Below are 26,169 nucleotides of genomic sequence, written 5' to 3'. Positions count from 1 at the left end.
AGATAGAGGAGTGGCATTAGGCTATTTGGCCCATTGAGTCTGCTCCATCATTTCATCATGGTGGGTCCGTTTCCCCCTCAGCCCCAATCTTGTCCCTTCATGCCCCGACTAATCAGGAATCTTATCAACCTCTGCCTTGCATATACCGGATAACTTGGCCTCCACAGCCAGCTGTGGCAACGAATTTCACAGGTTCACCAAAGACCATCAGGGTATTAGTAAACTGAGCGGGCAATTGCCTGAATCACTGTTAATGATACAAAGATTTAGATTTAAGAGAGACAGCATGGTAACAGGCCCTTCTGGCCCAATTACCCCTATTGTGACCAGTTGACCTACTGACCATATGCCGGTGGAATGTGGGAGGAAACTGGAGCACCCGGAGGAAGCCCACAAAGTAATAGGGAGAGCGTACAAACTGCTCACAGGGCAGCGGTAGGAATTGAACTTGGGTCACGTGTAAAGCATTGTGCTAGCCACTACGCTACTGTGCCACCACATGCACTATACACACATGCATTAATCATAATTTCATTTTATGATTTTCCTTTTATGATTAGTAATTGTATATAAAGTTGTCTCAAAACATTTGCTTTGTTACTATTCTTCACAGGGCTTGTTTAACATTGGTATTGCCTGCTTTCAAAGCATATAACCTAATCAGCTGTTTCCTTCTGTGCACTCAGCTGGGTGGAACTGTGGGAGATATCGAGAGCATGCCTTTCATCGAAGCCTTTCGCCAGTTCCAGTTTAAAGTTAAGAGAGAGAACTTCTGCAATATTCATGTCAGTTTAGTGCCTCTGGTGAGTTCTCATCGTCAACTCAAAATATTGTTTCTCAGCTGTTTGTGTGCAGACTGTTACGGTCCTGTCCATTGTTGTTGAGCTGGATTCTCTGGTTGGTGCTGACTCACAGACACCGTAGTACGTTTGCCAAATGTGTCCAAAAAATATCTGCCTGCTGTACTGCGGCAAGCTGGCCATAGTCTGTCTTTGCAGATAGCCATCGCACAGAATTATTAACGAGTGACCCCAAGTCTCAACCAGCAGATTCAACCTGTTATCTCACGCAGAAAATAGAATGAACTGAGGGAAATTGGATTGAGAGAGAGTGGGTTTAAGTAAGAGGCACTCATTGGCCACTTTTTAATAATGTCCACCTGTTAATGCAAATATCTAATTAGCTAATCATGTGGCAAGCAGCAACTCGATGCATAAAAGCATGCAGACATGGTCAAGACGTTCAGTTGTTCAGACCAAACTTCAGAACATAGAAGAAATGTAATCTAAGTGACTTTGACTGTGGAAGATTGTACTGGACAACAAAAGTTTTTCAAAAGTGTTGCTTCCTTAGAATTTTTTTGTTTATGATAGATCCTCTATCACGTAGGAATTTGGAGAAACAAGAAATTAACTTCTATTGAATATAGTGCGTTTAATTGCATGACAGTGCTGATGCTTTGCAATAATTCAACTGAGCTAAAAATGTTTTGATGATTTTCATTTGTACTCAGTGTCTGAGGCTTCTACTTAAATGTCTAACAATAATCAGCCAGCATTGATGGATTCCAGTTGCCCTGATACCGTTTCTCCCTGATCGCAATGTCCTGGTGAAGCCTTTCACCGTGCTCATCACTGACAGCACCAAGATTTGCAGGGAAGAAGTCTAAATGGGAATGCAGAAAATGAATCTTTAGTGGTGTGTTGCACTTTATGGTTTTGTGTGCTTGAAGCATGCTGTCAACAGCTGCACTTACTGTGATGCTCTGAGGTTAACAAGAAAAAGTTCAACAGCATCTTTGAATGCCTTCCATGGGATTTTCTCCCTGTAGAAGTTCTTTTAATTGCCTGTCATTAATAACCTGTTTAATTTGTGGACTAACAAAAATGCCTTCCTTAATCTTGGCATGAGTTATTCTGATTTGAATCATAAATTAACATAACAAGTATAGGCGATTTCAACAAATTGTGCGTGATAAGGAAATTTCATGGTGATTTTCATGATCAGCAGCCCAAAATCTGTCAGAAACACCCAAAAGTATTCAGCAAGCAAAATCTTTGTTGTCCAATGTTATTGATGAGTGACCCAGAGTCTGAACTAGAAAATGCCAACCGATTGAACATGTTATCTCACTCAGAAAATAAAATGAACAGAGGGAAATTGAATGGAGAGAAGGTGATCTTAAATTACTTACATGATTACTTACACTGTGGCCATTTTATTATGTACACCTCATTAGTGCAGATATCTAACCAGACAATCACGTGGCAGCAACTCAGTGCATCAAAGCATGCGGATATGGTCAAGAGGTTCGGTTGTTCAGACCAAATATCAGAATGAGGAAGAAATAGGATCTAAGTGACTTTGACCAGGGAATGATTGTTGGTGCTGGGCAGGATAGTTTAAATATCTCAGAAAATGCTTATCTTCTGGGATTTTCCACATACAACGGTTTCTAGAGTGTACAGGGAATGGTGTGAGAAACAAATCAGACAGAGAACGGCATTTCTGTGGGCGAAAGCACTTTGTTAATAAGAGGTCAGAGGAGAATGGTCGGACTGATTCAAGCTGACAGGAAGGTAATGGTAACTCAAATAACTAAATGTTACAACTGTGGTGTGCAGAAAGAACATCTCTGTGTGCAGAAGCAGATGGGCTAACAGCAGCAGAAGATCACGAACGTACACTCAGTGGCCATTTTATTAGATACAGAAGGTAACTAATGTGATGGCAACTGAGTGTTCATTTTTAAAACCTTAACAGTTTAAATGCTGAGATAATATGATTCCAGTCCAGTTAAAAGTTAACATAAAAATGGAAAATTCTGGAAGCACTGAGTGAGTCAGGCATCTGTGAATTTCAGATTGAAGATGCTTTGTCAGAATTCTTTCTTTCCAACTGTGTTGCCTAACCCACTGTTTCTGTGTCAGATTTCCATCACCTGCAGTGTTTTTACAGAACTGGGCCATTCGGCCCAGTGAGTCTGCTCCACCATTACATCATGGATGAATTATTTATCTATTGAGCCGTGCTGCCCAGCAATTCCCCAATTTAATCATATCCTCATTATGGGACAATTCGCAATAGACAATAGGTGCAGGAGTAGGCCATTCAGCCCTTCGAGCCAGCACCACCATTCACTGTGATCATGGCTGATCATCCACAATCAGTATCCAGTTCCTGCCTTCTCCCCATATCCCTTCACACTGCTATCTTTAAGAGCTGTATCTAACTCTTTTGAAAGAATCCAGAGAATTGGCATCCACTGCCTTCTGAGGCAGAGCATTCCACAGAACCACAACCCTCTGTATGAAAAAGTTTTTCCTCAACTCCGTTCTAAATTGTCTACCCCTTATTCTTAAACTGTGGCCTCTGGTTCTGGACTCCCCCAACATCGGGAACATGTTTCCTGCCTCTAGCGTGTCCAATCCCTTAATAATCTTATATGTTTCAATCAGATCCCCTCTCATCCTTCTAAATTCCAGTGTATACAACCCCAGTCGCTCCAATCTTTCAACATATGACGGTCCCGCCATCCCTGGAATTAACCTCGTGAACCTACGCTGCACTCCCTCAATAGCTAGAATGTCCTTCCTCAAATTTGGAGACCAAAATTGACAATGACCCGTTAACCTACCAACCGGTACGTCTTTGGACTGTGGGAGGAAACCGGAGCACCTGGAGGAAACCACACGGTCATGGGGAGAACGTACAAATCCTTGCCGACAGTGGCAGGAATTGAACCTGGCTTTCCCGTACTGTTGAGCATTGTGCTCACCACTATGCTACCGGGACACCCTCTCAGCCCCCACTTTCATGCCTTCTTCCCCCATAACTTTTGACCCTAACTAATCAAGAACCGATCAACCTCCACTTTTAAGTATACTTGTCCTCCACAGCCAACTGCGGCAGTGAATTCCACAAAACGGAATTCTCATTGTGGTAGGTTGCAAAATATTTAGGCTGACCAACATGGAACACCAATGCTTTCGTTAGTAAAAATCTGGCCCAGTTTGATCTCCTAAGGGATTAGTTTAATAAGCTGGGAAGAAAAGGATTTTAACTTTTTCCAGTGTGGTTATAATGTTTCTTTTCTTTTCTGCACACTGTCCCTGAGTGACTGAGAATGGGCAATCTACTTCCAGGTTCCTGGTAGTGCCTCTCTGAAACAGGTATGGCCATCAGGCGCATATAACTACCCGGGGTTTTGTACACCCTGGCTTCCTGCTAATCTGTTACATTCCATCTTCCGCTCCGGTGATCCGAATGAAAAACAAAGCCTAACATAAAATTTCAAAGTTTTAATTTATTTTGATCCAATTAACTTCCTCCCTTGTGTCCATTATTGGCTTTTTCAATTTCTCCACTTATCCTAATTCTCTGTTTAACGTCTAGAACATCATACAGGCCCTTCGGCCCACACTGTTGTGCTGACCATTATATATTTAGTGGGTGGCGGAGTGGAGATGCATCTCTACCATACAAGGTTTATGACCCTTGGCAAGGTGTAACACCTACTCACCCCCCCTCCCCCCAAAAAAGTCGGTCAGGGTCACGTGGAGCCATGGGAGCAGGTGCTGGATGGTCATATGAGCAGCTGGTGCACATCACAAGTCCTGGTTATGTGACCACTGACACCAGGCAGACAATCTCTGAAGAGTATTGATAATGGCTAGGGTCACCTGTCTTGTAAAGTCACTGCCCAGAAGAAGACAATGGCAAACCACTTCTGTAGAAAAGTTTGCCAAGAACAATCATGGTCACGGAAAGACCATGATCGCCCACATCATATGACCCAGCACCTAATGAATGAACAATTTATTTAAAAATGCTTACTTACTGCCTGTTATGCGGCTAGTGTTTAGGGTAGCAATGAAGGTCCTCCAACTCTACTTGGCCGTACTGTCACACAGGTAAAGAAGGATTCTTCATTGCTGTTCCGTAGCAACGTTTTGACCACTCAGGGTTGTAAGGTCCTCCATCTTTGCTGATGTTCAGGAATCCTTCATCATGTCAGTAGCTCGGTTTTCACTACCATCAGTCATTCCAAGTCCCGGGTGGAGACTCAGGAATATCGTCACACTTAGATGTAGAAGGATTCTTCATTGCTGTTTCCATAACAATGTTGTTTTACCAGTCAGAGCAGAACCCCCGAACCTGGAGGACCGGTGGACAACTCTTAGTCTGACCTCTACCCTTTGACCTGCTTGACATGGATGACCAACCAAGAGTCCCAGCGCAAGGCCCTGACTTTAGCCAGCGTGGCTCTGTGGGTCATTGAGGCATACAAACCTCCAAACCCATTGATGAGGGATTTATTTAGAGATACAACACAGTAATGGGCCCTGCTAACCCAACGAGCCCATGTCCCCCAATTACACCCATGTAAATCCTCAGGGTTTGCTCAGTCTTAGTAGCCAGTGGGGATATTCACTTCTTGTTTAATGCTTTACTGGCAGCTTTAGCTTTTCTTAGTAACCGACTAAACGTATTCACCTGTACGTCTTTGGACTGTGGGAGGAAACCGGAGCACCTGGAGGAAATCCACGCTGTCACAGGGACTCCTTACAGACTGCGGCAGAAATTGAACCCTGATCAGCGATCACTGGCGCTGTCGCATTGCCCATTTTGAGCTGCTGCATTTAGGTCTTTTTCTCGTCCCCCGCTTATACTCTGCCCCGCCGGTAGCTGTGCTTCCAGCTGTCCAGATGGTGAGCACTTGAATACCTCTCCTGCCCCTTCCTGTCTTTCAGTGAGACGGTTTTTAGAACCTTATCACTCAGTCGGCCCTGCGAAGTGCTTATTTGGCTTGTTATAGATCAGCACCCAGGTGGCAGGGTCAAGATACCTGTCAGCCAAAGGAGATGTAGCCTGTGCTAGCCTGCAGGTCACCCCTTTGGGCAAAGTGTAAAAGTGTAGCACCGCTTAGACCTCTTCTCTCCACCCCCCCCCCCCCCCCCCCGGATCAGGGTCATGTGAAGCCATGAGAGCAGGTGGTGGATGGTCGTATGAGCAGCTGGTGCACATCACAAGTCCTGGTTATGCTACCACTGATGCCAGGCAGACAGTCTCTGAAGAATATTGATAATGGCTGTGTGGTCACCCGTCTTGGAAAGACACTGCCCAGAAGAAAAATTTGCCCACGACAATCATGGTCAAAAGACCACAATCGCCCATGTCGAACATTGCGGCACTTAATGATGATGTCATATAACGTGGCTCATAATGATGAGCTAGGCACATTGCAAAATGGAGGGCTGTGTGGGCTGGAAAGGTTAGATTGACTTTAGAGTAGATTAAAAGGTCGGCACAACATTGTGGGCTGTAGGGCCTGTACTGTACTGTGATGTTAAATGTGGTTAAGCTCCTGACACAACTTTTGCTCCTTCAAAAGATGCTGCATAATTAAAAAAAAAGAACTTGATGACCTTCGTCAGATCAGGAGCTGAATTAGTGTTTTGCCACTCCTCTCCAGTGTGAGATTGCCAGATCCAGTTGGTTTAAATTCATGACTCTGACTCATTTACCACAGCTAGCAATAAAACTAGGATGACTGAAACTGTTTTCAAACATTGCTCGGATTCAACCAGGCGATCTTTGATATGCACCCTGACGTATGAAGTCCTGTTGGAGGTTGTAAAACTCATTACTCAGAGACCATGAGACATAGGAGCAGAATTAGGCCATTCAGCCCATTGAGTCTGCTCCACCATTCCCTCATAACTGATTTATTTTCCCTCTCAACTCCATTCTCCTGCCTTCTCCCCATAACCTTTGACGTCCTGACTAATCGATAAACTATCAACCTCTGTTTTAAATATACCCAATGACTGTGCCTCCACAGCCCTCTGTAGCAATGAATTCCATGTATACATCTTCTTCTGGTAAAGAAAATTCCTCTTCATCTCTGTTGTTAAGGAACATCCTTGTATTCTGAGGTTGTGCCCTCTGGTCTAGACTATCCCGGTATAGGAAATATCTCCACATCCACCCTGTCTAGGCTTTTTGTTGCAAATGAATCAGCAGACGGTGGTTGATGGTTGGGTTTTGTTCTCCGCATCTGGCAATTTTCACCACCGTGTGAGTAGATATTGTCCGTGCACTGTTGAATGTGTCGAGGCTTTCAAAATTCAGTAGGTTTCATGAGACCACCCCTGCACACCCCATCTCCCCTTATTCTAAACTCCAGTGAGTACAATCCCAGAGTCACCAAACGCTCCTCGTGCCTTTTCATTCCCAGGATCATTCTTGTAAACGTCCTCTGGACCCTCTCCAACGTCAGTACATCCTTTTCTTAGATACGGAGCCCAAAGCTGCTCTCAGTACTCCTTGGAGGGGTTATAAAACAAGTTACTAAGTCTGTTTTCCAATTTTTTTTCGATATTAACCATCAAAATAATTGTGTTCTCTGTTTTGTTTACCAAGCGCTGTGGATTCCTCAGCCAGAGGTAACGTTTTTTGAGTCCAACCTAATTGCCTCTGTCTTGTTTCAGCCAAGCACCACAGGAGAGCAAAAGACGAAACCCACTCAGAACAGCGTTCGGGAACTGCGAGGACTTGGTCTGTCACCAGACTTGGTAAGTGGAAGCAATCACAAGCCCAGGTAATACAGCCTAACCCCTGTCACTGGGCAGTGAAGGTCAAGGCCTTAGTGTATTGGGATTGGTTTATTACTGGCACAGTACTGAGATACAGTGAAAAGCTTGATTGCATACTGTTCATACTGATTAAATCTTTTAAAAAGTTCTAAGTAAAATTTATCATATATACATCACCATATAACACCCTAGATTCATTTTCCTGCTGCCATACTCAGCAAATTAAAAATTGAACTATGATAAACCATTGCACAACAGCTAAACCGCTTTCTGCCAGTAAGGTTGGGATGAAGCACGTTCTGTTTTTAAAAACAATACTCGAATTTATTAAAAACAAAAATCATACAGTAAAAAAAACTATGATTTTAGTCTTGCATTAATTCAACTATTATCATACAAAAAGTATTTGAAAACAATTCTAACATTTTCATTGGTCGGGCTACTGAGTAAAATGGATTATTTATTGAGATACAGTGTGGAGTGGGCCTTTTGAGCCATACTGCCCAGCAACCCCCGCCCAACTTAACCCTTGCCTAATCATGGGACAACCACCAATTAACCTACCAGCTGGTACGTCTTTGGACTGTGGGAGAAAACCGAAACACCCGGAGGAAACCTTCACGATCATGGGGAGAACATACAGACTCCTTACAGGCAGTGGCGGGAATTGAATCTGGATCGCCTGTAATAGGAAGCGTTCTGCTAACCCCCATGCTACCGTGCCTTCTACCTGAAAACGCAATAATAGCTCCATATTGTTGTCCAGCACCAACGCCCGGCAACCCCTATCTCTCCCCTACTGAGACGAATACCTTTTTTTGTGGGTACTAAGACATGCCTTCTTTAATTACCAACAAAGTTAACTTAAGACTCGGCATGAATCAGAATATGAGCCACCCCGCAATGTAGTTACAATCATATTATAAATGAAACAGAAGTACTTACGTCAACATATGCAGATTTACACATCCCCATTACTAAAGAAATGGAATATTCTGTCATGTATGGCGGAAAGGCTCCGTAAAGCCAACCCAAGCACTTCAGCTCAATTTAGAACCCATTGTGAGAATATATCGGGGGAGATATTGAAGTGTGTGCACTCAGCACAACGACAGCAGAATGGCAAAGCAATGTTTGTGTGGTATGTGTAAGGAGTGAGTTCACCAAGTGCTCTCTCTCACACAAACAGATCAAGTTGTGCATTGAAGTCGAGTAAGGTAAAACAATAACAATGCAGAATAAAACGTAAATCTACTGAGAAAGTGCAGGTAAATGATAAAGTCCAAGATTGTAACGAGGTAGATTGTGAGGTCACAATCCCATTGTGCGGCAAAGGGCCTGCATGTCTCCCCCAAACCCTCCCCCCACCAAACAGATGTTCTTCTTTCTGTACCCGGTTGTAGTGACTAGGTCTGACATTCAGTAAACCTTGTTTCTAACCGTCTCTGCAGATCGTCTGCCGATGTACGACGCCCATGGAGAAGTCTGTTAAAGAAAAAATCTCCATGTTCTGCCACGTAGAACCTGAACAGGTAAACATCTGGGATCGGGAGTTTAACACTGACTGAACAGTCGACAATCACCTCTAGATATCATTTGACAACCAAATTTTTTCAGAAGTGTTGCTTCCTCAGTTTTTTAAATTTGTTTATGATAGACTGCTTGAAGCTGAATACATAATTTCAGACTACTTGTATTACACAAGAATTTGGAGAAACAAGAAATTAACTTTTTATTGACTGTAATGCATTTAATTGCATAACAGTGCTGATGCTTTGCAATAGTTAATTCAGCTAAAAATGTTTCGGTGATGATTTTCATTTGTATGCAATGTCTGAGGCTTCTCGTTTAAGTGTCCAACAATAATCAGCCAGCATTGATGGATTCCAGTTGCCCATTTCTCCATCCATGATCGCAATGTCCTGCTGAAACCTTTCACCATGCTCATCACTGACAGTGCCAAGATTTTCAAGAAAGAAGTCTAAATGAGAATGCAGAAAATTAATCTTTAGTGACATGTTGTACTTCATAATTCTGTATGCTTGAAGCATGTTGTCAGCCAGCTGTACATAGTTCGGTAATTGGCAAGAAAATTTTCAACACCAGCCTTGAATGCCTTCCATGCGATTTTCACTGGTCCCACTAGAAGGTCTTTGAATTGCCTCTCATTGATGACCTATTTGATCTGTGGACTAACAGAAATGCCTTCCTCAATCTTGGCATCAGTTAATCTGTCTTGAATTATGAATTCAAATAAGAAATATCGGCACTTTTTTTAATGGTACATGATAAGGAAATTTCATGGTAATTTTCATGATCAGCAGCCCACAATCCACAAGATATGCCCAAAGGTATTCAGGAAGCAAAATCTTTCCCATCCAGTGTATTCAGAGTAAGATGTTGCAGTCTTTTGCTGTTGTGATTTCATTTGAGCATAAAACAACTACAATAAGAATTCTGCAGGTCAGACAGCTTCTGTGGAGGGAAAGTGATGGATGACATTTTGTATGACAGTTGATCGACTGGAAAAATGGGCAAAGGAACAGCAGGTGGAATTTAACTCGGACAAGTTCAAAGTGATATATTTGGGAAGATAAACCAGGCCAGAACATAGTGTGTGGCTGTGCCCTCGGTATTGTTGCTGAACAGAGACATTGAGAAGTACAAGTACCTATACCAGATCCCTGAAAATGACTGTTTACGTAGTCAAGGTGGGGGAGAAGGTGTGTGACATGCATGCCTTTATCGGTAATGGGAATGAATACAAGAGTTGTAAACATAAGAGATTCTACAGATGCTGGAAATTTTGAGCAACGCAGACAAAGTGCTGGAGGAACTCGGCAAGTCAGGCAGCAGCTTGAATGTGAATAAATAGACATTTCAGGCTAAGACCCTTCTTCCCCTCCCTCCAACTTCTGGTTCTGGCTTTTCTCCTTCCTTTCCAGTCCTGATGAGAAGGGCCTTGGGCTAAAATGCCGACTGTTTATTCCCCATCATAAATGCTGAGTTCCTCCAGCATTTTGTGCGAGTATAAGAGCTGGCACATTGTGTTGCAGCTCTACAAGTGAGACTAGTTTGGAATTCGTGAGCTTGTGGTCTTCACATTAAAGGAAGAAGTGTGATTTGGTCCTAGAGAGTGCAGAAAACATTCTCCTTCTGGTTTAAAAGAAATTCCCTCCCCCTCTCCTCCTCCTATTTCTCACTCTGGCCTTTCATCTCTTCTCACCTGCCTGTCACCTCCCCCGGGTCCCTTTCTCCTATGGTCCACTCTGCTCTCCTATCAGATTCCTTCCTCCCTAGCCCTTTACTTTTCCCACCCACCTAGCTTCGCCTATCACCATCTAGCTATCCTTCCTCTCCTCCTCCCACCTTTTATTCTGGCATCTTCCCACTTCTTTCTCAGTTCTGAAGAAGATTCTCAGCCAGAGCTATCGACTGACTATTTCCATAGATGCTGCCTGGCCTGCTGAGTTCTTCCGTGTGTGTGTGTGTGTGTGTGTGTTTGTTTTGCTCGGGATTTCCAGTTTCTGCAGAGTTTCTCATCTTTATCACAAGAACGCTCTGGATTGGAGGGTTTGAGTTACAAGGAGAGGGAGACTTGGCTGAGATTGGTTTCCATCGAGCCAAGAAACAATGAGGTGACCTTGAAGAGATTGATCAAATGATGAGGACCAAAGATAAGGTAGTAGTAGCAGTTTTTTTTGCTTTGGATAGAGGAATCTTTAACTAGAGGGCACAAGTTTAAGATGAGAAAGGAAAGGTTTAGAGAGGAACTCGGCAAGTTTTTCCACACGGAGTGATGGGTGTATGGAATGAGCTGCTAGCGTAAGTGGTAGAGGTGGGTACATCTGGACAGCTACGTTGATAGGGAAGATGGAGATCAGGGGTTCCCAGGCTGGATTCAGAGGATCCTTTGCTTAATGGTATTGGTCCAGGGCATGAAGGAGATTGGGGACCCCTGGTTTGGAGGGATATGGGTCAAACACAGGCAAATGGGATGAGCTAAGGTATGCACTTTTCTCAACATAGACAAGATGGTCTGTGCAACTCTGAGTCTTACAGTGTTTTTATTTTTTTTGTCCGGATTCCAACTTCTGTAGTGTCTGGGTTAGAGTGATTCTAGTACAATTTGCTGAGTTAATCCTTCTCAATCATAATTGAGGAATGATACACAGTTTGTTTATATTAGTGTACTAGTATACAAAATTGAGGTTATAGAAATGGTGAATGCAAGCAGGTGTTTTTTCCACTGTGGTTGGGTGAGACGAGAATGAGAGGTCATGGGCTCAATGGTTCCATTTAATATCAGAGAATGTATACAGTGCACAACCTGAAATTCTTACTCTTCACAGACATCCATGAAACAAGAAACCCCAAGGTATGAATGGTAGAAATATCAGAAGCCCAAACTCCACCCCCCACCCCCAACTTGTGCCTGGTGAAAGACGAATTGAAGGACAACCCCTTCACTCAGGCCAGTGCGAGTGTGGAATGAGCTGCCGACGGACTTGGTGGATTCGGTTTCGACGTCAACGTTTAAAAGAAATTGGGATGGGCACATGAATGGAAGGGGTATGGAGGGCTGTGGTCCATGGGACGAGGCAGATTAATAGTTCAGCAAGGGACATGATGGGCTGAAGGGCCTATTTCTGTGCTGTAGTGTTCCATAAATCTAAGACTACTGATGTTTCTCGGGCTTAAATATATCTTGTTTGATTGCAGGTTATTTGCGTGTATGATGTTTGTTCCTTGTATCGAGTTCCCTTGCTACTTGAAGCCGAGGGAGTTGTGCAGTACTTTAAGGAAAGGCTTGACCTCCAGTACGAAACTAAACCAAGAAGACTACTGAACAAATGGAGGGATATGGCAGACAGGTACAGTAGCTGCCAGACCGGCGCTCTCTCGTCTCGGTCCTTCACTATCTTGGTTATTTACGATCTTGCATTCTTAGCGGTCCGGTGCTACAGTGGCATCAGCACCGGACTTCGGGGCGAGTGGTCCGATGTTCGAATCCAGCTGCCTCCTTGTGCGGTTTCCATCCGTGCTGCGTTGAGCGTCGAGCAGGCAACTCGGCCTCGTAGAAAACAGACAAAACTGCTAAAGGAACGGCAAGGTTGCGGCCCGATGTGTCACAAGGCACAGAAAGGAACGACAATTGCATTCCCGTCAGTAACATGCTATAACAAAGCAAAATATTCGAGCTTTTACTGTTCAAAGTATGTGTACGTTATACAGCCTTGAGATTCGTCTCCTTACAAGCAGCTACAAAACAAAGGAACCTAAAAGAACCCATTTTTTAAAAAAAAACAACAAACACCCAATGTGCAGTGACAGAGAGGGGGGAGAAAACAAATCGTGCAAAAATTAAGAGTAAGCAAATAGCTTTTAGAACAAAGGTGAATCCTCGGACAGGGAGCCTGGAGCAGTTGGAGCAGGCCCACGGCTGCGGTGTCCGTTCAGCAAAGAGTGGAGAAAATGTCACGGACCCCGCGGACGCAAAGTCCGGGTGACCCCCCAGTCGTTTCCAGTGACTATCTGCCTGGCGTCAGTGGTCCCATAATCAGGACTTGTGATGTGCACCAGCTGCTCGTACGACCATCCACCACCTGCTCCCATGGCTTCATGTGACCCTGATCATGTGCTACCCCTTACCCAAGGGTGACCTGCAGGGTAGCGGGAGAAAGGAGCGACTTACCTCGCATTCATGCATCTGCACCCCAACAACCAGTACACCATAGGATTCTGTTAACTTGTGCTTTATGTATGGAGTGTTGTGTTTCACCAATGAAATAGTTTGCAAAGAATTACAGAGAGGATGGCCTTGTTATTGGGTCAGTACTCAAGTCAGCCTTCCCACATGGTGTTGCTACCTCATAGGGTTCCTTAGGAATAACATTTGGCTTATAGGATTGATTTTTGCTGCACTGAAAGAATTCCTTAGGTTCAGCTGTGGAGAGTAAATCTCAGAGTTGGGTGTGAACTGTGTATCTGGTTTTACTGACATGTCTTCTCCAGTCTAAAACTAATTGCTTGTGGCTCAATCAGCATAAGAGAAAATCTTGCCAGATCTGCTGGCAGATGGAATTTAATGCAGCGGAGTGTGAGGTGTTGCACTTTGTTAGGACCAGCCAGGGTAGGTCTTGCACAGTGAGTGCCAGGGCACTGAGGAGTATGGCAGAACAAAGGGATCTGGCAATACAGGTCCGTAATTCATTAAAAGCCGTGTCAGGGGTAGATAGGGTCGCAAAGAAAGCTTTTGGCACATTGGCCTTCATGAATCAATGTATTGGGTACAGGAGATGGGATGGTATGCTTTGTTGAAGTTTTATAAGACATTGGTGAGACCTAATTTGGAGTATTGTGTGCAGTTTTGGTCACCGACCTACAGGAAAGGTGTAAACAAGGTTGAAAGATTGCAGAGGAAATTTACAAGCATGTTGCCAGGACTGGAGAACCTGAGTGAAAGGAAAGATTGGCTAGATTAGGACTAGATGCTTTAGAATGTAGAAGATTGAGTGGAGGTTTACAAAATTTTGAGGGGTATAGGTGGGGTAGATGCAAGCAGGCTTTTTCCACTGAGGTTGAATGGGACTACAACCAGAGGACATGGGTTAAGGGTGAAAGGGGAACCTTTTGCACGAGAGGGTTGTGAGAGTGTGGAACGAGCTGTCAGTGCAAGTGGTGCATGCAAGCTTGATTTGAACATTTACGAGAAACTTGGATAAGTACGTGAATGGTAACAGTATGGTGGACAGGGCAGTGGGAGTAGGCATTTTAAAGGGTTCGCATGGACTAGATAGGCCACAGGGCCTGTTTTTGAGCGTTATCTTTCTTAATCGGAGTTTTGATTACAGGAGTTAGGATGTTAAGTTCAAGTTCTATAAGATGTTGGGGCCATACTTGGAGTATAGTGTGTAGTTGTGGTCATCTGCAGGAAAGAAAGATGTCAATAAGATTTGAAAGAGTACAGAAAAAATGTACAAGAATGTTGCTAGGACTTGAGTTCCTTAGTTGTAGGGAAATAGGTTAGGACTTCATTCCCTGGTGCGTAGGAGAATGAGGGGAGATTGATAGAGGTGTACAAAGGGTATAGATAGGGCAAATCCAAGCAGCTTTTTGCGCTGAGGTTGGGTGGGCCTTCAAATAGAGATCATGGGTTAAGGGTGAAAGGTGAAATATTTTAAGGAGGGTGGTGTGAGCGTGGATTGAGCTGCCGGTGCAAGTGGTGGATGCAAGTTTGATTCCAACACTTTGGAAAAGTTTGGATAAGTACATGGATGGGAGGGGTGTGGAGGGCATATGGTCCAGGTGCCAATCAATGGGAGTAGGTAGGGACTAGATGGGCCAAAGGGCCTGTTTCAGTGCTGTAGTTTTTTCCTCTGGTATTTTCTGTTGTTGCTTCTCGAAAAAATTTCTCTCTTGTGCTGACACACAAATTGGCATTCATATGGGAAGTAGTGTTGTCCCTTGTGTTCAAAGAAACCCCTCACATCATCAGTGTGAGTTTGAAATAGTTTTCCTTGGAGGTTATTCTGTGACTGTACTTTCTGCGGGTAACAGTCCTTCAAGGTGTTAACTAGTTGAGCCTTAATAGGAATCTTGCTTCATTTTTGCTGGCATTGTAGGTGGCATAGTTAGTGCACGCAATGTCAGATGAAGTCCCTTTCAGAATGTCAAGAAAATCTTCAGCTGCTCAAGAAAATTCCATGTTTGCTTGCATAGTTTGTAGACATGGCAGAATATTTAATATATCCTTCATATACTCAGTGGCCACTTTATTGATGCAAATATATAATCAGCCAGTCACCTGGCAGCAACTCAATGCATGAAAGCTTGCAGACATGGTCAAGAGGTTAATTTGTTCAGACCAAACATCAGAATGGGGAAGAAATGTGATCCAAGTGACTTTGACCATGGAATGATCGTTGGTGCCAGACGGGGTGGTTTGAGTACATCAGAAACTGCTGATCTCCTGGAATTTTCGCACACAACAGCTTGCAGAGAATGGTGCGGAAAACAGGAAAAAATCCAGAGAGTGGCAGTTCTGTTAATGAGAGAGGTCAAAGGAGAATGGCCAGACTGGTTCAAGCTGACAGTAACTCAAATAACCGGGTGTTACAACAGTGGTGTGCAGAAGAGCATCTCTGAACTCAAACTCGGCGAGCCTCGAAGTGGATGGGCTTACAGCAACAGCAGACCACAATGGGTTCCTCTCCTGTACTTAATAAAGTGGCCACTGATTATACTTTTCCTTTTTGAGTAGAAGTGAATTCAGAATCACTAATGATATATGAATTGGCGGTTTAAACTTGTGTTCTCACTGAGAATTAAAGGAAGGTTTCATATCTTATCTAAAGCATTGGGCAGAGAAGTTTTCTATCTTGTATTGACCAGTTCATTCAGCTCTGTCGTGGAATGACTATAATTCTTTTCTTTGTCTTCCTCCTTACCCAACCAGATATGACCGCACGTTAGAAATTTGTTCCATTGCGTTGGTTGGCAAATATACCAAACTCTCGGACTCCTATGCTTCTGTGATCAAGGCCTTGGAGCACTCTGCATTAGCGATTAACCAGAAGTTGGAAGTGAAGGTAGGCTGGGTACCGATTCACTACTTGTCTCCACAGTTTCTGTATTGTCACGTTAGGAGTCTTACAAATTTGATACTTGTTTTGATGAAAGATCAATGAGGGCAGGGCAGTAGATGTGCTTGATCTACATCAGGGGTTCCCAATCTTTTTTTTTTATGTCCTTGACCCCCTACCATTAACCAAAGGGTCCATGGACTGCCCCCCCCCCCCCCCCGCAGTTTGGGAAGCCCTGGTCTACATGGACTTCAGTAAGGTCTTTGATTAAGTTCCACATGGCAGGCTGCTCTGGACAGTAGATCATAAGGAATCTAGAGAGGGCTGGTTGACTTGATGTCCATGGCAGGAGTTGCAGGAGCCTTGGGTCCCCCACCACCAGGTTCGGGAACAGTTATTAGCCTTCAACCATCAGGCTCCTGAACCAGCTTTGATAACTTCACTCACCTCAACTCTGAATTGATTCTACGACCTACAGACTCACTTTCAAGGACTTTGCAACTCATGTTCTCAGTATTTTTGTTTGTACAGCTTGTCTTTAGCACATTAGTTATTTGCCAGTCTTTATAGTTTTTCATAAATTCCATTGTTTTCCTGTAAATGCCTGCAAGAACATGCATCGCAAGGTATGGTAACATACTGTACATACTTTGAGTTTGAGAGCAATGGTGGAGTGCTAGATCTTGGACAGATCAGGGGTTGATAGGCATTGAATAGAGACAGAAACAGGCCCTTTGGCCCATCTAGTCTGTGCCAAACTATTAATCTGCCCATCCCATCGGCCTGCACCTGGACCTTAGCACTCAGCACCCCTTCCATCCACACACCTATCCAGATTTCTTTTAGGTGTTGAAATCTACCCTGCATCCACCACTTCTGCTGGTAACTTGTTCCACTCTCTCCAACCCTGTTAGTGAAGAAGCTCCCTTAAACATGTCATCTTTTGCCCTTAACCCATGACCTCTAATTCTAGTTCACGCCCAACCTCAGTGGAAGAAGACTGCTTACATTTACCCTATCTGTACCTTTCATAATTTTGTACATCGCGATCAAATCTCACCTCATTCTCCTGTGCTCCAGGGAATAAAGACCCAACCTATTCAACCTTATAACTTGGGTCCTCAAGTCCCAGCAGCATTTTAGAAATTTTTCTCTGTACTCTTTACATCTCTCTTGTAGGTAGGTGACCAAAACTGCATGTAATACTCCAGTTTTGGGCCCACCAACACCTTGTACAACTTCAACATAACATCCCATCTCCTGTCCTCTGTACTTTGATTTATGAAGGCCAGTTGGGCTAAAAGCTTTCTTTATGACCTTATCTACCTGTGATACCACTTTCAAGGAATTATGAACCTGTAATCCCAGATCCCTCTGTTCTACCACACTCCTCAATGCCCTACTGCTCACCATGCAACTCCTACCCTGGTTGGCCCTCCCAAAGTGCAACACCTCACACATTAAATCCCGTCACCCGTTTTTTAGCCCATTGATGGGCCTATTGTTGCTTGTCATCCTTACCAGTGATTTTAAAAGTGCAAAAGTAAATGTCTTATCAAAGTACACATATGACATCAAATGAGTCATTCTCTTGCAGATATTTACAGGTAAACAGGGAAATAGAATTACTGGAAATTAATCAAAGGCAAACAACCAATGTGCAAAAAAAGTCAAATTGTGTAAGTAAATAAGTAAATAAATAATACTGAGAACATGGGTTATAGAGTCTGACAAAAATAATAAGACACAGGAGTAGAGTTAGGCCACTTGGCTCATTGAGTCTGCTTTACTGTTCCATCATGGCTGATTTGTTATCGTTCTTAATTCTTGCCTTCTCATCGAAGTTATGGAACCAGTTTAAACATTGGTTTACGAACCTGGTGGTTTTCGGGTAATAACTGTTCCTGAACCTGGTGGTGTGGGACCTAAGGCTCTTGTACCTCTTGCCCAATGGTAGCAGCAACTTGGATGAGAATGTACAAGACACGTTACAAGATTTGCAGATGACAGTAAAGTGGGTGGTATCGTCAATGGCGCAGATGGCAACAGAGATTTACGGTGGGATCTTGATCCGCCGAGAAGTGGCAAGTGTGAGGTTATCTATGTTGCTTACACAGACTAAACAGGCAGAATGTTGTCAAAGTGAAGAGGGACCAGGGGCTGTTGCCCTCGTGGACCAAGGCAATTACACAAGGGATCTGTGGACCTCAGGTTGGGAACCCCTGGTCCATGTGAATCAGAATCTGGTTTAATATCACTGGCATATGTCGCAAAGTTTGTTAACTTTGCGGCAGCAGTAAAGTTTATGAGCCTGATGGTTGTAGAAATACATATAGAGAAAAAAAATTGTGTATTACTATATAAGTGTATACATGTTAAGTAAGTGGTGTAGAGAGCAAATTTGTAAATCTGGATATTGAACCAAGGATGTTGGGAATGGTGAGGGTGGAGCTCCACGGGAGGGGTGTGGGACAGGTGGCAGAGAAGCTGTGCTGGAGCAGAAGGTGGTGCGGGTACAGACACATCCAGCCCTGAGACACCAGGCAAGGTCATTTGATTCCAAACAATCGGGTTATTGATCATTACAGAATGGCTCTCTGATGCTTCCCACTCTCTCCTCTCTTCCTTCCTGTTTTCCCAACCATGATTCCCCTCTCCCTGCCCCCTTCCCACTCTCCATCCACAATAGAGACCCATATCAGAATCAGGTTTATCATCACTCACGTATCTCATGAAATTTGTAATTTTTTTTTGCAGCAGCACAGTGCAATACATAAAATTACTATAGTACTACGTAAAAGCCTTAAGCACCCTAGCTATATCTATGTGCCTGAGACTTTTGCACAGTACTGTATGTCTGTGGAATGTGGGAGGAAACACACACAGTCACAGGAAGAACATTCGAACTCCTGGATAGTAATACACACAAAATGCTGTGTCAACTCAGCAGGTCAGGCAGCATCTATGGAAATGAATGAATGAGGTTTTGGGCCGAGACCTTTCTTCAGGGCTGATGCCAGAATAAAAGGTGGGGTGGAAGGAGAGGTGGATAGCTGGAAGGTGGTAGGTGAATCCAGGTGGGTAGGTAAGAGCAAGGACTGGAGAGGAAGTAATCCTTACAGTTTATATTGGGTACCTTGCTGTCACTAAATGTCGAAGACTGTCACGTCATCTTTAAATATTGCTGATGTGTCTGCACAGGGCAAGTGGAAGGTGGTTTAAATATCTTAACTATTTTCTCGGCAGTATATAGATTCAGCTGACCTGGAGCCAGCAAGACAGGAGGACGATCCAGTCAAATACCACGAGGCTTGGCAGAATCTATGCAGTGCCAAGTAAGTCCCTGAAATTCCATCTGCCATCTGAAATTCCTTTCATAAATGTCTCCGCAAAATGCAGATCAGCTGCCAAAGTCTGTGAAGCATGTGATCTGGTGCTTTTCTCTTGAATTAGAAATTGTTGTTTGATTCTGTTGGATCTCTTTATTTTTCTGATCCTGAGGGTCGAGAATGGCGAGGGGTTTTAATTCTTGTCGATCATTTATTTCAAAGTTTAAACAAACAATCAAATACTAATCAAACTAAGTGAAGAGCTTAGAAACAGCAGTGAAAAGTAAAGATGAAGAAGACAAAGAAAAGAAAAAGAAGCCGGCGTCTCTGAAACATGCATCGCTGTTATAGTCAAGATAAAAGAAATTCCTCAGATAAGAAACCAATCACTGGTTGCACAATTGCATCACATGGTTATGTGCTAACACTTAGCCATTGAAAAATGGGAAAGATGGTAAATCGTTATGTAATTGCTATACCACTTTCTGCCAGTACCACATACTGAAAAATACTTGAGTTTGTAAAAACAAAATTATGATTAAGCGACAACTTTAGTCTTGCAGTGGATTCCAACAATCCGCTGAGCAAATCTACAAGAAGCACTGGCACAAGTAAACAGTATCCATCATTAAGGACCCTTTACCATCTATGCTGTCTTCTCACTAATACCCATCGGACAGGAGGCTCAGGAACTTTGGGTCACGCACCGCCAGGTTTGGGAACAGCTATTACCTTACAGCCATCCAGAGTGAATAACTTCACTCACCTCTATACTTTATTGTCACCAAACAATTGATACTAGAGCGTACAATCATCACAGCGATATTTGATTCTGCGCTTGCCGCTCCCTGGAGTACAATTCGATAGTAAATATTTAAAAATTTAAATTATAAGTCATAAATAGAAAAGGGAAAGTAAAGTAGTGCAAAAAAAAAACCGAGGCAGGTCTGGATATTTGGAGGGTGCGGCCCAGATCTGGGTCAGGATCCGTTCAGCAGTCTTATCACAGTTGGAAAGAAGCTGTTCCCAATTCTGGCCATACAAGTCTGTACGGCCAGATATACTGAATCGATTCCACAACCTAAAGGCCCGTTTTTTTTTAAGATTATGAGAACACTCAGTCCTCTTTTATTGTCATTTAGAAATGCATACATGCATTAAGAAATGATACAATGTTTCTCCGGAGTGATACCACAGAAAACAGGACAAACCAAAAACTAACACTGACAAAACCACATAATTATAACATATAGTTACAGCAGTGCAAAACAATACCATAATTTGATAAAGAACAGACCATAGGCACAGTAAAAAAAAAGTTCTCAAAGTCCCGAGTTATCCACTCCCAAGTCTCCGACAGCAGGCGGCAAAAGGGAGAAACTCCCTGCCATAAACCTCCAGGCACCGACAACTTGCCGTTACCTTGGAAGCAGCCGACCCTGAGTCCATCCGTCCGAAAACTCCAAGCTTCCGAGCAGCCTGTCCGATACAGCCTCCCGAGCGCCTTCGACCTCTCCCCGGCCGCTGAAACTCACAAAGCCGAGGATTTCAGGGCCTTCTGCTCCAGAGATTCCAGTTACCACACAGTAGCAAAGCAGTCATTTCAGAAGTTTTCCAGATGTTCCGCTGTGCTCTCAGGTCTGTCTCCATCAAATCAGGATTGTGCACGGTCCCCTACTTGACAGATAACAGACATCATCACCGAAGTGGCCGCGCGCGCTGTCGTCGTGCCGCCATCTTCTCCCCCCTCCCGGAGATGGTCATTGTAAAACCTTTTTCAAGGTTTCTGCAACTATTGTTCTTTTCATTGTTTATTTTTGCACTGTTTGTCATCTTTTGCATGTTGGTTGTTTATTGGTCTTTGTTTATGTATGTTTTTCCATAAATTCTGTTGGATTTTTTAAATTTTCCGGTAAATGTCTGCAGGAAAATGAATGTCGGGGTAGTACATGGTGACGTGTACAGCACATACTTTGATAATGAGTTTATTTTGACTTTGACTGTAACTTGGTGGAGCCCTGCACTATGCAGGAAGCACGTTGAATTGGCAGGGGACATCTTGCACTCATTGTCTTGGGTGGAACAAGTAACGCTCCAGAGCAAGAACAGGCCCTTTGGCTAAATAAACTGGTGAGCTGGACAGCACGGTGGCATAGTGGTTAGCACAACACTTTATGGTGCCAGCGACCCTGGTTCAATTCCCATCGTTGCCTGCAAGGAGTTTGTACATTCTCCCCGTGACCTCGTGGCTTTCCTCCGAGTGCTCTTGTTCCCTTCCCACAGTCTAAAGAGCTACCGGTTGGTATTGGTCATTGTAAATTGTTCCATGATTAGGCTAGGGTTAATTAGGGGGAATGATGGGTAGCAAAGGGCCGATAGGGCCTACTCCATGCTGTACCCCAATTTAAAAAAAAAAATTGTGTGTGTGTCTTAAGGGTTCTGTACCTTAGGAGGAGGGGAGGAGAAGATGGTGGCGCGACGCAGCGCACGCGGCCGCTCCAAAATGATATATTTGTAAGTACTGTGCACAATCCTGATTTGATGGAAACAGACCTGAGAAGCACGGAGGAACATCTGGAGAAACTTCTGAAATGCCCGCTTCGCTGCTGCTGCTACTGTGCGATTGAGAATCTCCGGAGGGGAAGACCCCAAATCCTCGGCTTTGCCTATCGCCTGTTGCCAGGGCAGGGGTCGAAGCACTCGGCAGAGATGGTGCTTGGTGTCGGAGGGCTGGTCGGAAGCTCGGAGTTTTCGGATGGACTCAAGAGTCGGCTGTGGTCGGGTGCTTCCAGGGTGCTGCATCAGCAAGTTTGTGGCGCTGGAAGCTCATGGCAGGGAGAGTTTTTCTTCCTTCTACCGTCTGCGTGAGATGATGGGACTTTTGAGAGACTTAGAGACTTTTTTTTTTACCGTGCCCATGGTCTGCTCTTCATCAAATTACGGTATAGCTTTGCACTGTTGTAACTATATGTTATAATTATGTGGTTTTTGTCAGTTTTTCAGTCTTGGTCTGTCCTGTGTTTCTGTGATATCACACTGGAGGAACATTGTATCATTTCCTAATGCATGCATTACTAAATGACAATAAAAGAGGACTGCGTGTCCTCATAATCTAATAATCTCATCCTCTCTGGTGGTAGCAATGAGAAGGTGGTCTGTCCTAGATGGTGAGTCCTTGATGATGGATGCCACCTTCTTGAGGCATTGCCTTCTGAAGATGTCCTTGATGATGGGGAGGCTGGCTCCCACGGTGCAGTTGGCTGAGTTCACAACTGCTTTCTAGGCAGATTGTTGGAACCCGTCACTGGGTAAATCTCTTAAGTTTTGTGAAAGTTCAGCGAAAAGTGAAGTTCCGACTTGTGTAGCTGGATGACTCAGCATCCACGGTTTCCTCTTGCAGTGGGATCCTGGTGCCCGGAGGTTTCGGTGTCCGGGGGACGGAGGGGAAGATTCTTGCAATTGCTTGGGCCAGAAAACAGAAGAAGCCATTTTTGGGTAAGAGGAATTATCCAACTTTTTGTCGGGTGTACTGCCTTCAGTCTACATTCCCACTTAAATAACTTTGGTTTTTTTTGTTGCCATTTGCGCAATTTGTTTTTTTTTGTTTGTGGGGAGGTTGATATTTTTCTTTGAATGGGTTCTGTGGTTTTCTTTGTGTCTTGGTCATCTGTGAGGAAGATGAATCTCACAGTTGTATACTGCATAGATAATGTATTTTGAATTTTTATATGATTATGGAATTGATAATCTACATAGGAAACCCCACAGAATAACCTTCAGCAAAGAAAGCCTTATGTCCTTGGAAATGACTCCTCACCCACAACCAATGTTGACTTCAAACCATTTCCTCAGTCAAGGGCAATTACTTATTTATTGGGATACAGTGCTGGATAGGCTCTTCGAGCTGCACCGCCCAGCGTTCCCGCAATTTAATCGTAGACTAATCGCGGGACAATTTACAATGAGCAATTAATCTACCGACTGGTACGTCTTTGGACTGTGGGAGGAAACTGGAGTACCTGAATGAAATCCACACGTTCACAGGGAAAACGTACAAACTCCTTACAGGCAGCAACCTGGGTCGCCTGCACTGTAAAGCGTTGTGCTAACCATTAAGCTACTGTGTTGCCCTAGGGTGTACAGTTAATGTTAGCATGTCGGTGACATCACATCCTGTCAGTAAATAAATTATTAAAAATTTGCCAGTTTCATCTTCAGCTGCTAAAATATTATGTCGCTGAATTATTACTGTCACGTGCCCATTTACAGTGAGAAACTTTACTTTGCATAGCATCTGTACATGTACAAATCATTTCATCATATCTTTACATTGAGGTTGTACAAGGGAAAACAATCACAGAATGCAGAATAAAATGTTAAAGTTACAGAGGCCCAATATGTCGATAGAGCCACAAAGAAGGCATGAATGCGGCTATACTTCATTAGGATTTTGAAAAGATTTGGTCTCTCTCAAAAAACGCTTGAAAATTTCTGCAGATGTACCGTGTAGAGCATTCTAACTAGCTGCATCCCTGTCTGGAATGGGAGGTAGGGGCCACTGCACAGGATCAGAGTAAGCTGCAGGGTTGTAAACTCGGTCAGCTCCATCATGGGCACTAGCCTCCATAGTATCCAGGACATCTTTAAGGTGTGATGCCTCAAAAAGGCTGCATCCGTCATTAAGGACCCCCATCACCAAGGACATGCTCTCTTCTCGCTGCCTCATCAGGGAGAAGGTACAAGAGCCTCAGGACTCGTACCACCAGGTTCAAGAACAGTTACCACCCCTCAACCATCAGGCTCTTGATTAAAAAGGGATAACTACACCCCACTTGCCACATCATTTCACAACCAATGATCTCAATTTAAGGACTCTTTATCTCATTACCTCATGTTCCCATTATTTAATTATTTATATTTTCACTTCCACGGTTTATCTACTGCACTCTGGTTGATCTTTCATTGATCCTGTTATAGTTACTATTCTATAGATTTGCTGAGTGTGCCCACAGGAAAATGAATCTCAAGGTTGTATGTGGTGACATATATAACCACATAACAACCATATAACCGTATAATGTATATATGTCCTTTGATAATAAATTTTAAATTGAACTTTGATTAAAACTGTCTGTCAAATTTTAATCAATGAACCACCTCCTCTCTCCCCCCCACCACTAAATATTTTATGATTTTTTTATTGTCCTTAGGGATTCTAATATTCCGGTTGTTTGGTCTTTGTTAGGTGTGTGCCTTGGAATGCAGTTGGCTGTTGTCGAGTTTGCGCGGAATGAACTTAACTGGTCAGGTACGGGGAAATTTCTTTCCTTCACTTGATTAAAGTGACACACAAAATGCTGGGGGAACTCATCAGGCCAGGCAGCGTACGTGGGAAAGAGTAAACAATTAATATTTCAGGCTGAAGCCCTTCTTCAGGACTGGAAGGAAGAGAGTATCGAGGTGGGGGGAGCAGAGGAAGAAGTACAAGGTTGTAGGTGATAGGTGGATCTGGGAGGGGGGAGGGGTGAAGTAAAGAGCTTGGGAAGTTGATTGGTGAAAGAGATAATGGCCTTCATCACCCCAGGCACTCTGTCCCATTGGCACCGGTGATAATTGGTGACCACCCAACCCCCCGCCTCCCTTTTTTTTACTGAATTTGACAGGAGCACCATTGAGAGCATCCTGATAAGTTGCATCTCCATCTGGTATGGGAGCAGCTGAGCATTGAGCCGGAAGTCCCTACAAAGGACTGTGAGAATGGCCGAGAGGATCGTAAGGGTCTCCCTCCCATCCATCAGGAACATTTATCAGAAGCGCTGCGTCCGCAGGGCCCTTAATATTACCAGGGATCCCACCCATCCATCCAGCATCCTCTTTGACTTTCTACCATCAGGCAGGAGACTCCGATGCATAAAGACAAGAATGGTCAGGATGGGAAACAGCTTCTTCCCTCAGGCCATGAGGCTTCTGAACTCCCTGTCACATCATATTCGAAGTGTCACTGGTTAATCTGCTCTGTTTACCTTACCATATTTAATTTATCCACTTTACTTTGTTTATTTATGTGTAACTCACTTGTAGATTTTATTCTTGCTTTCCAAAGTTATTATGTGTTAACGTGTACTACTGTACTTACCCTGGCCTGGAGAAACATTGTCTTGTTTGACAGTATACATATATCTAGTTAAATTAACAACTTGGGGATGATCTTTCATTGATCCTGCTATAGTTATTATTCTGTAGCATTGTTGAGTATACCCTCAAGAAACTGAATCTCAGGGTTGTATATGGTGGCATATATGTACTTTGAGAATAAATTCACTTTGAACTTTGAAATGACAACTTTACACTCCAATCAACAAGCAGGATTATGAAAGTATAAAACTGAGTTTTACATATGATGTGTTTCACTACGTGTTTTTTTTTACTTTCTTTTGTAGATGCCAATTCTACTGAATTTGATCCGAACACCAGCTACCCTGTGGTATGTATGTGTTATGATCCTAGTCGATGTTTGCTTGGTTTTGTTTGTTTGTTTGTTTTTGAAGCACTTCCAAAAGGTCAGGGTGACTTGCTTAAACGTTTTTCTCCAATACAAAAAGTTGTTCTACACTAATTGCAAAAACCGATCCTTTGCCCCACAGTGTCTATGCAAGA

General features: G+C 43.6%; 1 protein-coding gene across 2 annotated transcripts in view; it reads left to right on the top strand.

Moving 5' to 3' along the window:
• LOC134339160 (CTP synthase 1-like) overlaps positions 1–26,169 on the top strand; it is a 58,540-nt gene that overhangs the window by 20,692 nt on the left and 11,679 nt on the right. The window contains exons 5-14 of one of the 2 annotated variants that reach the window (XM_063035533.1): positions 687–803; positions 4,146–4,172; positions 7,494–7,577; positions 9,050–9,130; positions 12,321–12,472; positions 16,057–16,189; positions 19,430–19,518; positions 22,913–23,007; positions 24,758–24,820; positions 25,953–25,996. In XM_063035533.1, coding sequence (XP_062891603.1) covers positions 687–803; positions 4,146–4,172; positions 7,494–7,577; positions 9,050–9,130; positions 12,321–12,472; positions 16,057–16,189; positions 19,430–19,518; positions 22,913–23,007; positions 24,758–24,820; positions 25,953–25,996 — 885 coding nt within the window. The remainder of the gene's footprint in view (positions 1–686; positions 804–4,145; positions 4,173–7,493; positions 7,578–9,049; positions 9,131–12,320; positions 12,473–16,056; positions 16,190–19,429; positions 19,519–22,912; positions 23,008–24,757; positions 24,821–25,952; positions 25,997–26,169) is intronic. The other variant, XM_063035534.1, reaches the window with a different exon arrangement.

This window comes from Mobula hypostoma, chromosome 28 (assembly GCF_963921235.1).
Source record: "Mobula hypostoma chromosome 28, sMobHyp1.1, whole genome shotgun sequence".
NCBI classification, from domain to species: domain Eukaryota; kingdom Metazoa; phylum Chordata; class Chondrichthyes; order Myliobatiformes; family Myliobatidae; genus Mobula; species Mobula hypostoma.
The sequence above is the reverse complement of the archived record's forward strand: the minus strand, read 5'-3'. Positions and strand labels throughout refer to the sequence as shown.